Below are 14972 nucleotides of genomic sequence, written 5' to 3'. Positions count from 1 at the left end.
GACAACCACTTTTTGACAACTTTTGGACAACTTTCTCTCTCATACTCACATGATGTTGTTATCCTCTCTCTTCCTTTTTCTCTCTCCATTGTTTTTGACCAATAAGAAGTGAGAAAAACAAGGTTGTCAACAAAGTTGTCATCAAATGGATGTCAAAATATCATTACTCTATAAGTATAATGTTAAAATTGCTTATAATTTGATTGTAGTGGAGGACAACATTCCTTTGGTGAATAATCAGGTTTTATGGTTGAAAGTGATTCCGCTTAAAATAAATATTTTTGTTTGACGATTGTTACTAAACCGTGTTCCAACTAAGGATAACTTGGTATGGCGGCAGATTCTTGCTCAAAATGATCAATATTGTTCGGTAGGTTGTGGGTTCATAGAAGACATAGATCACTTATTTGTTCGGTGCGGTTTTTATGAAAGAATTTGGTCTCTTGTTTCAAGTTGGCTAGGCTTCTTAAAGGGCAACTAATGTGAATTTATTGGATTGGATCAGTTAGTGCATTTTGGTAGGTTAGGGGACTATTCGAAAAGTGTTAGTTTGATTCTTAATATTATTTAGATTTATGTGGCTTTGGTAATTTGGAAAGAACAAAATAGACGTATTTTTCAACATAAAAGTAAACATTTACAATATTTAAAACGGAAAGTGACCATTATCACAGAGAGAATGATGCACATACAGATACAACTATATTTGAACATTTCATATTTTCCAATCCGCATTATCTCTATTTTTCTCATCCCTTCATATAATCAATCTATCACTTCTTTTACTCTCTGGAAGTATATACATCATATGACATATCATATTCAAATTTCCTTGTGGTATATGAAAACGTCAAAACCACCACCACTAGTAAACTTAATGTAATGTAAATACTAATAAAGTAGAACGTGATCCACATCACATATATTAAGTGAACAATAAGCAACATAAAGACGCTCTCTTTGGTGTAATTTCTCTTTTCCCTTTATTACTTAAGAACCCCACAATCTCAACGGTTCAAAACCCAACGTCTCCAAAACTATACCTCATACATTTATATGTTGCACACTACTTAGAACCTCACACCTTTGTTTTCTTTCTTTCTATTCCCAAAACCAAACGCTTGTTCCTTTTTTAGCCACACCAATTTAGACCAAACAAAAAAAGAAAAAACACAAACAACGTTGAAAATACATAAATAAGAAACTACCTTATTTTTGTGTATTGTGTCTCATTGTTCGTATCTGTTACGTTATGAGCTCTAATTATAGACAGAAAACGGGAATGAGGTAATGTTGATTTCTTTAGCATTTACTATTTACTATAATCTTTAAACCATTCCTTTCTTTTCGTGTAATAACTATTCTTTTCTTTTTTGCTTTATTGTTTCTCCTTCATCTTTTCCTCCTCTTTTTCACATTCTTTTTTTTGTGTGTATTTCTTAACAAGAGAAAAATATGTCTATGATGATGAATTTTGGGAGGTTGCAATGTTTTCAATCTCTTCATCCCTTTATCTGAAAAGGGTTGTTTTGTTTTCAGGTTAAACAAAACCAAACCCTCTTGAAAGTTTGAAGAAAAAACTGAAAATGGCTTCTTCTGGTGTTGAAATTGCGACTTCTTCGCCTTTTGGTTGTGTTCTAAGGGACCGTAATCATCGTGATGGATGTAGAGAAAGTAGCAAAGTTAAGGCTACACATGCTGTTTTCCAAAGGAACATTAAGAACTTTGTCATGGACCACCTTAACACGTGCATTACAATGTCTTCTGATTCTGCAACAAACGAAAACAACAATGAGAGTCAAATGAAGAACAACAACAATAACAATGTTTCTTCGGCTTCAAAAGGTAGCAACAATCTTGCAAGGCTTCGTTTGAAGAGAAACAATCACAATGGTACCATCAACAACAATAAGGATAACGAAAATGAGCCATCCTTGGCTTCGTTGATTAGTCCGAGACATTCGCGCCTTCTTGATAGATGGGCTGCGAGACAAGCTCGTGAGATGGTGTCGAATTTGGAGAATGAAACTGAATTGTTGTCGATTGACAACAAGAACAATGACAACAACATGTCTGAAATTGTAAGGACATCTAGTTCAACCTCGGATGAATGTTCTTCGGAGAAATTGAACCTTGGTGCGTCTTCCCTTGTTCAATTATGGGAAAAGAGGCTTAACAATTCAAATGGATCCAAACCAAACACTCCAATGGAGAAAACAAGTCCAACGGGTGTGACAAGTGCAACTTGCAACAATGAGAATGTGTTTGTTGCTAACAGTCCAACTGGTGGTACAACTGCAACTTGCAACAATGAGAATGTGTTTGTTCTTGAAGAAAAAAGAGGTTCGGAACTAGGAGAGGGTTTTGAAGGACCGTTATCATCAGGGAATGAAGAATCGTTTTCGTTTTCTTCATTCACTGATTGGGAATCTGATAAGACAGGTGATCAGAGTAGGTTGTGTTCAGTTGATCAAAGTAGGAAGAATTCGTCGGAAAGTGATAGAGTTAGTGTTGCTGATATCATAAAGAAACTCACTGCTACAAGTCAAACTCAGAGTTCACCTCCATCTTCTGGTGATGACAATGATCATGAAGGATGTGGTGGTAGCAGTGTGGCAAGTTCTCCTCGTAAAGATTTTGCACCAGAACTTTCAGAGCAAAGAGCCTTTCCTCAGGTTACTTGTTCAAAACGAATTAGAGGACGTCGAGCTTTCAATGATTTGATTATGCAGTTGGAGCGTGATAGGCATGGGGAGCTAAAGAACTTGGCCGAACGTGGAACTGTCTCCAAGTTCGCACAAAAAGGTCGCATTCAGGTAAAAGAATAAAAAGGAAGTGGTTCTTCTTCTTCTTTCTTTCGTCTTTGTTATGTTAGTGCTCGTGTCCAAGGTTTTAAACATGTGATCCTGTTGTTGTCTTTGATATGCGATGAATTGTTGTCAAATATGACTAGTACGACTTTAATAGTTGTGGAGACGTCAAAAACCTTTCTATTGCTCGATTTCATGTAACTCATTTTCCGTGTCATGATGTGTACGAATTCAGGCATTACTTCGACTTAAATTGTTACGTGGCGCGGCAGCTAATGTTCCATCACACCAGAAATCAACATCATCTGAAGTAAACAGACAAGTACAACCATACGGATCTGCCATTATGCAACTAAGGTTTGAAAATTTCCATACAGATGTCAACTTCCATGGACCATATATATGTCAGAAATTAAAAAAAAAAAATATACATTCCATTCCATAGAGTGAAATTTAGACTGGTATATCATGTTCATGAGAATTAAGATGAGAAATTGAGCATGAAGGAAAATAAAATCAAGCACTTACTTTTATAAATGGTTTATGTTTCAAAAATATTTCATCAAGTGCATTATGAAACCAAGATACGCAATACATAGAAACATTCATCACAATTAAGGATATTGAATCTCTTGCACCTGTATGTAATGCAGGAAAAATTTTAGCATTAGGGCCAAAGAAAGAAATACAGTACAGGCAGAAGTAGCGAACACACGAAGTCCTCCCAAAGAGATAGTAAACAACATCACACAATTAGAAAACTCTACCACTGCTGATCAAATCAGCAAAGACACAAGTGGCCAGATTGTGCATGGAACTGTCAGTCACGCCATAGAATTGACAAAGTCGGAGACTCAGACTAGAGAAGAAGATCATCCAAGCTCAACTGTCATGTCTCAAGAAACATGTTTTGAGGCTCAGCGTGATTACTGTGAGGAAACTTCTGAGGAAACTGCATCAATAACAGATTCAAATTTTAACGAGAAAAAGGAAATTAACCAGCAAAATGATGAAAACAGTTATGATTGTGCAGTAGAAGAGGAAGGGAGTAACCAGAACTATGCTGAAAGCAGTTATGAAGAGATGGTGGAAGAGAATTATGATGAAAATAATTATGACTGGATCAGTGAAATTTCTCGACCGAGAAGCTATTGGGAAGAGCGGAGGCAAGCATGGTATAGAGAGATGCTTGACACCGGTTCTCCAAATGAAGATATACAGGTGCTTCTTCAAAGGTATAAAATTCTGTTATCTAACTTTTAGTATAATAATTAATTAGATTGAAAATTGGACGCTTACTAAAGAAAATGATTTTATATACAATTATGTTTGCAGAAGAACAGTTTCAACCTTCCTTTCTAGTGGCTTCCGCGAAACAATGGATAGGTTAATGCAGTCTCATAAAGGAACACAAACACATCTAGTTAGCAGTCAAGATGATGAGATAGACAATGAAGGGTTGATGGCGTTTTTCCAAGAACACTTGTATCCTGGAAGATCTCCTCAAGAAAATGGAACAGATAGAACGGTAGACGAAGAAGAGGAAAGGGTAAATGAGGAGGAGGAGGAGGAGGAGGAGGAGGAGGAGGAGGAGGAGGAGGAGGAGAAAGAGCATGAAGAGGAGCAAGGAGGGGAGAGCTTGGTTAGTAGTAGCTTGGTTAGTAGTTTGTGTCATGAAATCGGAGACTATTCTAATCAATCCTCATCATGGAGTTATAGAGACAATGAAGCTGGTGATGATTTTGATAGAGTAGCTTCTACATCTTCACAACCTTATCAATCTCAGTCTTCCTATCATGATAATCGGCCAAACTCCTCGTCTACCAATCATCATTCAATTGTGAGTTTATCATTCAAATGTTACCTTAAGATAGGTTTAGTGCATTATTTCTTGATATCTTTTACCAAATACAAAATGGATGTGCTTACAGGAAATGGATCTCATATATGATATGAGAGGCCATATGGAGCAACTTTATCAAGAGATGAGTGAACTAAGGAAATCAATAAAGAGTTGCATGGATATGCAGATGCAGATGCAGTTACAAAAATCCAATAACCAAAGGGTGCAAACAGGTTTGTATTCACTCCTAGAGATTTTAAATGTGTCAATGAGATTGTCATACTGCAAAGTTGTCAATGAATCATTAGGAATTTCAAGTTCTTTGATAAGCTTAAGAATTTCCCAAACAAAGGAAAAAGAGGTGTTATATATGTTTTAAAAATCGAGTTGGACATCGAACTGTCAAAACCACTACACCATGGTTCAACTGTTTTAAACCACTCGAACCGAGAGAATATTGTGACCGAATGCTAATATAACCTAACCGTGGACAATGTCGATTCACAGTTCAACAAATTGAACTGTCCCGTTCAGTTTAGTCTTTAAAACATTAGCTTAAATTTCTAACAAGATTAATGTTCTTGATTGAAAAAATAAGCTTCTTACTCTATGCATGACAAATTAAATTTCTAATGATAACTGCTACTTGAAATTCAACCAGTCTGCAAGTTCAGAAAAGAAGAATTTTGCTTCACCCAAAAGGAAAAGCACAAATATTTCTCATACAAGTTTCCTCCTTAGATCGCTTAAAACTCAAGAAAATGCATTTACTTGCATATACTTTCTCAACAATGCTTTGCTTTTTCAACAGAGTTATCTATTGTCCTTTTTTTGGTGCCTCTGAATATCTTTAGTCATGAAATGTATTAAATATGGAACCCTTTTACAGCTGAAAAAGAAGAAAAGAAGTCACATAACAAGACTGGTAAGAAAGGAAACTGCTGCATTTGCCATGAGATGAAAGTTGACTCAGTTCTATACAGGTATGTATATGCTTCTAAAAGAACCTAATATTGAATTATTTATTACCAATCTTCAGAACAAAGTAGCACTCATGTTTCCATCAACTTCTTTTTTCAGGTGTGGACACATGTGTGCATGTCTGAAATGTGCCAACGATTTACGGTGGAACAATGGAAAATGTCCAATATGTCGCGCTAAAATAGACGATGTTGTTCGAGTTTATCTTGATGTATAGCCTATCTCAGTTGAAAGAGTATCTTAATTTAGAGGACCAAATCCTTAGTCATGAAAGTTAGTGAACTGCTAATACAGTTTAACATCATACTTGAATTTCTCCTTTTCACGTATACTTTTCAAGTATATGATTTTTTTTAGGAGAAATTTGGTTGACAAAAGCATTGTACATTTGATAGTTTTAATCTAACCTTTTTTCCTGCTGACTTATATGTGTTGTGTTCAGTAATCAGTACTATAACTCATAGTCAAGTCTTCATGTCACAATGATAATAAAATAACACAGTCACAGATAGAAGTATTTGGTTAAAAATTGATACCAACAAAGGTTTTCTCACTTCCAGCAATTGAGTTGAAAAAACAGAAAATGAATTTAGAATTTGTGCTCTTACACTTAGAAAGTTCAAATGCCATTTAACATTATATGAAGTTCATAACTTCAACTTTCTGAAGAACTTTTTTACTTATTAAGTTCTTAAAATAAATAACAATGATACCTTATGAAATACATTTCTTTCCAAGCAAAGAAAGAAAAAAAAAAAATATTGCGTCTAGAGGGCTGGAAAAAAAAAACATAAATCTTATGTATGCTTATGAAGTTAGTTGTCATGAGGGGTAACCTTGGCGCAACTGGTAAAGTTGTTGTCATGTGGCTGGAAGGTCACGGGTTCAAGTCCTGGAAACAGCCTTATGAAGTTAGTTGTCATGAGGGGTAACCTTGCCGCAACTGGTAAAGTTGTTGTCATGTGGCTGGAAGGTCACGGGTGGGTTCAAGTCCTGAAAACAGCCTTTTGTGTAGAAAATAGGGTAAGGCTGCGTACAATACACCAATAATGGTGGGACCCCTTCCCGGACCCTGCGTATGCGGGAGCTTTATTGTACCGGGTTGCCCTTTTTATGCTTATGAAGTTAGTAGGTTTGGAGAATCCGAAAATCACGTTAAATAGAGGCAAGAAACGTCTTTATATTTCCTACAAAAACAGTCATGTTATTCGAAGGGTTAGCTGTAAGATCATGAAAGGCCTCTGGAATGATATATGGAGTAGTGGAGCCAACTCCGTAGACTTGGCGTGTGTTTGGATCCTCAGTGGATCACCCCCACAGCACGGACATGGCTACAGCCCCTCCAACCGCAGTTTCCCAGTAGCTCGAAATATTAGCTTTGATCTCCCATGTGTTTTCAACGTAATTTGATAGTACTCCAAACACACTTAATTTTCTTAAAGTGTGTTTGCTTTAGAGTTTAATTTCCCAAAATCACGTTCCAAAACCATGTTGCAGCAGAAACTTAGAATTGAAGCTTTTAAAAATTGCGGTGAATACCACTCTTGATGCCCGTTTCTCAATTGTACCGTGCTACCAATCAGGCTATTAGTCTTTGTTCTAAACAATCAAAGATGTAAATGGAGAGGACCTAAGCCCGGAAAAGAAAAGCTACAAGAAAATCAAACTAGATGTAGAAATTCTAATAAAATTAATAAGAACAAAAGACTAATTTGAGTCGAACAGAGCACATAAAAAATCAAAGCAGAATCACGATCACGCCCCATATTATCAGCTATGACATCCGCACAATAATTGACTTCACGATGGGAGTGACACGCCTTCACTTGAATCACTTCTCAACCTTTCACAACAAGTCACCAAATTTTCTACACCAGTCTTCATCCAACAACACACACCTCTACACTACTTTTTAGACTTTTAACAATCGCTTCTGAGTCAACATAAAGTTCCATCGTGCTATCGAGGCCTCCTGAAAATGAATCCAAATCACAATAAAATCCTTCTGGCTTCCACCATGCTTCCAAGTTCCGGTTTTATACGTATAATTAAGGCAAGAGGGCCAAGAATTTAAAGTAGTTTTCGCCTCACAAGTTGGTCATAACCTCGAGATGACCAAGCTATCCGCAATTATCCCATGGATACGTTCACTAGTCTATCCAATTAGAGTAAAAATCATCCAAAAATCTTATTTGATCTACCTGATCAATTTTAATTGATTAGATTTAAAAAGTCAATTTACACCTGCAAATGGAGATCCTTGTGGGGGGCTGCCCCATTCGGGGACCCTACGATCAGTTTTTTTCTGTCCTTTCATACCACTTTTTTATAGAAAAATAAATATAATTAGAATGTAGGTAACTATAATACGAGATGAATTATTTTTTTACTACCAATTTGATTGAAAAGGACATAAATTTTGTTATTTTTCTATGTTGAATTGATGAGGTCCTCATGGAGGGGAAAAAACTCCATGGTGGGGAATGAGGAGAAATTCTTAGGTGGTCCAGGACCAAGAAATTTTCTTTGGTCACAACCAAAGAGAGAAGAGAGAGAAGAGAGAAAATGGAAAGTATTTGTTTATTTGTGAAGAGAGAGAGAAGGCAAAAACTCTATGTGTGACCAAACCAAATTTCTTGGTCCTGGTTCACACAAGAGTTTCTCGGGAATGAGTGTTTAATAGGTATTATTATTAAAAACTTATAAATGAAAGATGTGTGTACGTAAGACTTGCTTAGGTACTCAAATGCGGATATCTCCATGGTGGATGCTCTAAAGCAGCCAGATTTTTTTTTTTTTGTTTGGCTTGAAGACATAGACATTGTACTAGAACATTAGAATTAGAACCCCCAAACAAAGGATTCAAGTCCATCCATCTTTCTTTAATGTTTTGTCTTTAGGGGGTCTTTCTTTAATGCTTTAATTACAAGCAAGAAATTTGGCAGCATATAGACGACTTACAAAGGAGGATTCAATCGCCTAAAAATCTAGTACTGGTACTTTCTGTGTCAGCTGTCTCCCTTCTGGCTAGACACAGCATGCCAATCCCAAAATAAACACAATAAATGACAATAAAAGAGGATGCTATAGTCGGAGGACATAACTACCAAGTGCAAATTAGCTTGGGTAGGAATGCATCATTGAACTTGGACGTACGTCTTTATTGTATAAAAATGAATGGCTGGCACCTATTATCCATCAAATGGTTCAAAGAAATAAAATACTAAAAGTATGAAACCACGATTCTCAAATTAGTTGCACTTACTATTGTAGGTTTTGATTTGAATGGCTTTAGAATAAGCATGTAGAAATATCCGTTTAAATTGCATACCAGTGCACATTATACATGTTATGTTATGATGGCAGTCTAAATTGCCAAAAAATTGTTTACAGACATGCTAACTATAGAATTCAAATCCATACATGGTTACAATGGATTGACACTTGTGCCAAACAACATTCTAAAAGTTCAATTTGGACTCTTGCGAATCCAACTCTCAATAGTGACGACATCTTTGTGGCTTTGTCATATTAAGTCAGTCATCTCTACTGTAGCATACTGCACATCTACTGTATCTCTGTAGTATCTTAGAAGTGAGTCATGTAATGTAAATACTATCATTTTGGTCAATTTTTTTCTCTAGCCAAGAACTTCTTCCTAATCATGGGTACCATTTTGGGACTCCTAAACAAACGATGATGCCAACTCTAGATGGTACCTGGCTTGGCATATTAAACCAACATGTTGCCTCAGTTATATTATAATAACTACATTGTGATATCATAACAAGAAAAATAATATTTGTACATCCATTTTGGGACAATTTTTTGACAATTCTCTCATATTCTCATTGTGTTCTTATTCTCTCTCTTCCTCTTTCTCTTGACCAATAAGTAGAGAGAAGGTTGTCACAAAATGGTTGTACAAATATCATTACTCTTATAATAACTACATACTGAATTATTTCATAATAGAGTAATGATATTTTGACATAAATTTGATGACAACTTTGTTGACAACCTTGTTTTTCTCACTTCTTATTGGTCAAAAACAATGGAGAGAGAAAAAGGAAGAGAGAGGATAACAATATCATGTGAGTATGAGAGAGAAAGTTGTCCAAAAGTTGTCAAAAAGTGGTTGTCAAAATATCATTTCTCTTCATAATATTAGCAAACGACACAATTAAGTTCTTATCAATCACAATCATGTTCTTGTAGGCATTCAAATGATATCTCAAGGATAATACCGCAATAGGGAAAATGCATTGGTGAGGAAAGAGTAGATATGATATGTTCACCATAATCTGTCCAAATGTTTGTGCATCACATAAGGAAGATACTTTTAAGTGGATGAGAAATGAAAAATAAACAATGCAAATACAAAGGATATCCAATTCTTCCCAACCAAACAATTACAAAATAAAACAGAAACACGTATCTCGTGAGGTGATAAAGCCCTCCAATCAATATAGAAGTCTAGGGCAGAAAGTGAAGTCCAGAAAAGTAGAACATCCTTATCAGTTGAAAAATGCTCAACACAACTGACACACACTTATAGAAAGATGCCAACAGTAACAGAACATCAATATTACTTGCTTAGCAGTAGCAGAAACAAAAAAACAAATAAAGCAAAACTTACTTTTTAAGGGAGAAAAAGTGACTAGAGGCAATAGTTGTGACTCGGTTTTTCAACGTTGACATCAAATCATTCAGTTATTGAGATGCATAATTGAAAAATCTTTCATTTTAAGCCTTTCCATCTTACCCTTCTATTTCTCTCCTAAATTATGTAATTGGTGGAAGCCAACCTACATGCAATTAAATGATCCACCCAATAATACTGCCAACATAAATACTCCAAAGAAAAATAGTTAAAGAGATTCACAGAAGCTTGCAAGTTGCACATAGGGTAATCCCAACTGTCTAAATCGGTGGCGTTTAGGGTGGGAAAGGAAAGTATTTTCCCACCATGGGAAAGTTAGATTTTTACCATTAGATCTAACCAAGAACACAGATTTACCATGGTCGGTCAGTTATCAAATCCACTTCAATTTCTCTTTCTACCTCTGTCAGTATCAAATCCACTTCAATTTCTCTTTCTACCTCCTCTATCCACCCTCAAGAACAGAACCATTCTAACCACCACCATGTTTAATTTCATCCTTCAACCTTTGCCATTAAGCAATCTTCATCCATAACAACAACAACTCCTAAACTAAAACCCATAAAATCTAAACTTCATTTCAAAAACAAAATTAATGAGTCTAAAATCCATTGAAATAATTTTTTGTTGAACAGATATGTAGTTTTTGTTTCAAATCTGAAATTGAAGAAAGATTGGTGGGAGAGAAGGTTTTTGAATCTAAAATTGGATATGTTGTTTGATGAAACTAATCGATTTTTTGTTTATTTTTTGTTTTAACATATGCCTTTGGGGAGATGAACAATGAAACTAAATGAGTGTTGGAGCTAAATTTGTAGAGAATTGTAAAGCATATGTTGACAGTTCAATTTTGGATCGCTGCAGATTGCATCTGATTTGATTGTAGAATTTTGGATCGTTGCATGATCCATTGCATCTGATTTAATTGTAAAATTCCAGAGGATGAAGAAAGGTGAAAGAGAAAGGAAAAAATAAAGTGTAGGTAGACCATTATAAGATCAATACACCTCTTTAATCTAATGGTAAAAATCTAACTTTCCCATGGTGGGAAAATACTTTCCTTTCCCACCCTAAACGTCACCGTCTAAATCAGTTTGAATAATCTTTTGTAACAACCACTAGTAGAATAAGGAAAGTTGAAATGATCTACCATGACTTAAGTAATTTAAATAATAACTTTTCACTCAATTTGTCAACAATTTCTATCACCTAATTTTTCTCCATAAACACCAATAAACGTACAAAATGAGGATGTTTTTGCAAGTTAAAAACCAAATACTTATTTCAATTGAAAAGCTTCCATAAGCCACAAGCTAATCCTATAAGGGGGAAGAGGTAGGACATACAACTTCAGCATGAGTCCAAAGACACCTAAATTCAAGTTTTATGACAACAGTACAAGAGCATGAAATAGATAGATGGCAAAAAGACCTAATTCCAACTAATCAATCTCCCAAAAGACCAACCAAGATACTCATTTGCTCCTTTCAAAACCAGATCTCACAATCTCACATAACCAGCATAATATCATCTCCACATGTTTTTCCATATTTAAATTAAGATAAGGGCAACATCGTGATCAATAAGAATCTTTAAAATTCTGCTTGCTTTACATGAATTTTATCTAACTTCTACCTTTACATGTGACAAACTTGAACTCTCTAAGCATTAAATTTCTCAATCTATAATACTAGTCACATCAGTTTACAATCCTCAGTACTATAAAATAGCGCAATAATGAAAGCCAGAGGTTAATTAAAGGGCATTGGGTCATTGACCAAGAAAGAGTAATATGTTTCACAACATATAATCTGGAAGCATGATACAATCTTACTAGTTTCCAAATTTCCAACGTCATAACATGTTAGTTCTATTTAGTGATCTAATTACAAGTTGTAAACCAATGTATATGAAATCAGAATCATTGCAGATTGGTGTTTTAAAGCAGATAGCTTTCCATGATTAAGTTGTTCATAGAAAAGTCATTCACATAGGATGTGAAAAGCAAACAAGCACAATACATGATAATCACAATTCTACTAGAAAAGTTGCAAATCCCTTTCTGAAGAGGAGTGCATGCAATATAGTAGACTTGTTTTCAAACATTTCTCTGTGATCAATACTTATGAAATCCAGAATATAAGATCAATAAAAAAGGAACTACTAGTACCTGATTGTCATCTAGGCAAATCGGGCAAGCCGCGCAAACTCCTTCACCAAACGCAATCGGCTACTCTTAACACGACACCCTGTCAGCATAAAATCACTTGTGCTACACCTGGCAAGTATAAATTAAGTAAAATGGTTTTGATAACAACACAGGGTTCATTTCAACAATCAACCAAATCTTACAATCCATTGAAAAAGGAAATTATTAATTATGTCTAATACAAAGACAATGGCTCATTCAATTAACTCTTAATGATAATACAAAGGTCCTAGTGCTACAAGACAAGACCAAAAAACAGAGAAACTGCATCAACTAATGAACTAAACTCAATAATATTACTAACAATTATGGATCAATTATGCAACTAATAATGATTATTCTATAATATGGTGTAAAGAAGAACATGAGAGGCAATAAAAAAGAGGCTGCATTTGCAACCTAATATTGATAATAACAATAATAATGCAATTAACGTGTACAAAAAGTGGAGAAAATCAAAACAAAACCCCACAAAAAAATAATAATACAATTACTCTTTATACTATTAAATACAAATTTATACAACAAAGTAGAAAAACAAATAACTCAGAACCATAAACACTTGCAACATCTGAGCTAACATCTTCACCAAACCCTGGCGGTGAAGAAAGATGTGACGGCTGTACATCAAAACCCGCCGGCGAAGAAGCAGCATCCTCATAAGGAGGAGGAGCACTACTCTCCGGTGGAGATTTCGCAGACACAATTGGATTCTTCCCAAATATCTCTCTTGGCAACAAAACCTTCGAAACACCGAAAATCGCAATAGGATTCTGATCAAACACTGTCTGAGTAATTATCCCCTGAACAATGCCAGTGTTAATCGCAACAGAGCCATTAAAAGTTGAAATATTCAACGTGAAACTTCCAGCACCCATAGCTTCCGTCGCAAGTGTCGGTTGCAACGGATTCGCAGTGGATTGAAGCGAACCGAGAGGATAATAAGCACGAAGAACATGCGCTTTAAGAACAACTGCTTTTTGATCGGCGGGAAGTGATTGAAGCGAAACGGAAGGAGGTAGATCGGCGAAAGCATCGTCTACGGGGATAAACAAGGTGATACCGGAACCACCTTCACCGGCTTCGAATTCATTCACGACGCCGGAAGCGGAGAGCATTGAAGCAGCGACGTTGAAATTGTGAGCATCGATTAGGGTTTTGGTGATGTTGAGAAGAATGCTTGGACGAGTTTCCGATGCCATGAGATCGAAACCGTAAGGGATTAAAAGAGAATCAACGGTGAAGATAGTGAGATTGTAGGGTAACATTTTGAGCTGTGAAAGAACGGTGGCGATTGAGGAAGAGTAAGGTGCTGGGGAATGGATTGTAATGGTGTTGGTGTTCGGGGAGTGGGTGATGTTGACGGAGCCAAAGTTGTTGGTGGCCCGGCCGGTGGTTTGGAAGAGAGTGGTGACGAGTTTACCGGAGGGAGGGAGGTGTTGGAGGTCGGACCAGGAGAGGAATTGGAGGAGGATGTGGTAGCGGAGGATGTCAGCGAGGGCGGAGGGGGAGAGGTTATGGAGGTGAGGGTCGGTGGTGAGATAGGTGTTGGGGACGGCGAGGAGAGAGAGTGAATTGCGGTGGGAGAGATCAGCGGTGAGAGGGGGTGTGGAAGAAAGTAGGGAGGTGAATGTTGATAATTCAGGGAAGGTTGAAAGGAGGGAGGTGAGGTTGAAAGAGAAAGATGGTGTTGGGGATAGGATTAGGAAATATAGCATAAATGTGAGGGTAATTTGGGGAAATAAAGTCATTGTTATTGTTATTGATATTGTTATATGTTAATGTTTATCTTCTATCTATGTATGATGATGGTGGATCTGGGTTTAGGATTGGGTTTGGATTTGGTGTACTGAAAAATGAGTTGAGTTGAGTTGTGTTGTGTGAAGTTGAGTTGATGAGTGTGAAGTGAAGTGAGTGGAAGGGAAAGAAAGAGTGAGCTGTGTGTGATCTGTGAATGTCTGAATGATGAGAAGAGCACCATAGTGATGCAAACATGATGTGGACTGTTTTTTATTTTTATGGCTCTTTTATTTATCTTTATATTGTTTTGTTTTGTGCCTTGCTGGGATGGGAATAGATACAATAGAATAATAATGAGTTTAGTAGGAGGCCATTCTCTACATAGTGGACTCATTATACTCAAGTGAACTCACTTTTTAGATCATTGAAAAACAAAAAGGATGGAAGATATCATAAATAAAACGGTTAGAGAGTTTATTATTGTATAGAAATAAATGAAATTAGTTGCACCAAAAAATAAATGAAATTGGAGTTTAATTTAAAGGTAGGTGAAGCCTTACCAATATTAGGATTTAAATTCACATTTTCCTTTAACATTGTTTCATTTTAAAATAAACTTTATTAATTATGAGTTCGATCGCTTAGTTTCTTATAAAATGGACATATTTGTGATATTTGAGTGATAGATATCAGTCAAAATGCTTCAAAAAAAAAAAGATATCAGTC

General features: G+C 36.0%; 2 protein-coding genes across 2 annotated transcripts; one reads left to right on the top strand and one right to left on the bottom strand.

The window, feature by feature from the left end:
• Nucleotides 1-1082: 1082 nt before the first annotated feature.
• Nucleotides 1083-6056, top strand: LOC146945504 (uncharacterized). Its single transcript, XM_085743833.1, has 8 exons — nucleotides 1083-1287; nucleotides 1540-2816; nucleotides 3046-3167; nucleotides 3464-4045; nucleotides 4146-4650; nucleotides 4742-4886; nucleotides 5543-5636; nucleotides 5734-6056. The coding sequence occupies exons 2-8, from the start codon at nucleotides 1587-1589 to the stop codon at nucleotides 5849-5851; spliced, it is 2796 nt and encodes a 931-aa protein (XP_085599959.1). The 5' UTR covers nucleotides 1083-1287; nucleotides 1540-1586; the 3' UTR covers nucleotides 5852-6056.
• Nucleotides 6057-12881: 6825 nt separating this feature from the next.
• Nucleotides 12882-14451, bottom strand: SOS5 (Fasciclin-like arabinogalactan family protein). Its single transcript, XM_085743832.1, has one exon. It carries the CDS (start codon nucleotides 14255-14257, stop codon nucleotides 13004-13006), a length of 1254 nt encoding a protein of 417 aa, XP_085599958.1. The 5' UTR covers nucleotides 14258-14451; the 3' UTR covers nucleotides 12882-13003.
• Between the last annotated feature and the right edge of the window lie 521 nt (nucleotides 14452-14972).

This window comes from Medicago sativa, chromosome 2 (genome assembly GCF_051527215.1).
Source record: "Medicago sativa cultivar Bolivia chromosome 2, Bolivia_mono, whole genome shotgun sequence".
In the NCBI taxonomy this organism is placed as follows: domain Eukaryota; kingdom Viridiplantae; phylum Streptophyta; class Magnoliopsida; order Fabales; family Fabaceae; genus Medicago; species Medicago sativa.
The sequence above is the reverse complement of the archived record's forward strand: the minus strand, read 5'-3'. Positions and strand labels throughout refer to the sequence as shown.

Coding starts and splice junctions, on each gene's coding strand:
- LOC146945504 (XM_085743833.1), top strand. CDS start 1,587: ATGGCTTCTTCTGGTGTTGAAATTGCGACTTCTTCGCCTTTTGGTTGT. Junction 4,651..4,741: donor CTACCAATCATCATTCAATT/GTGAGTTTATCA, acceptor ATGTGCTTACAG/GAAATGGATCTCATATATGA. Junction 4,887..5,542: donor TAACCAAAGGGTGCAAACAG/GTTTGTATTCAC, acceptor ACCCTTTTACAG/CTGAAAAAGAAGAAAAGAAG.
- SOS5 (XM_085743832.1), bottom strand. CDS start 14,257: ATGACTTTATTTCCCCAAATTACCCTCACATTTATGCTATATTTCCTA.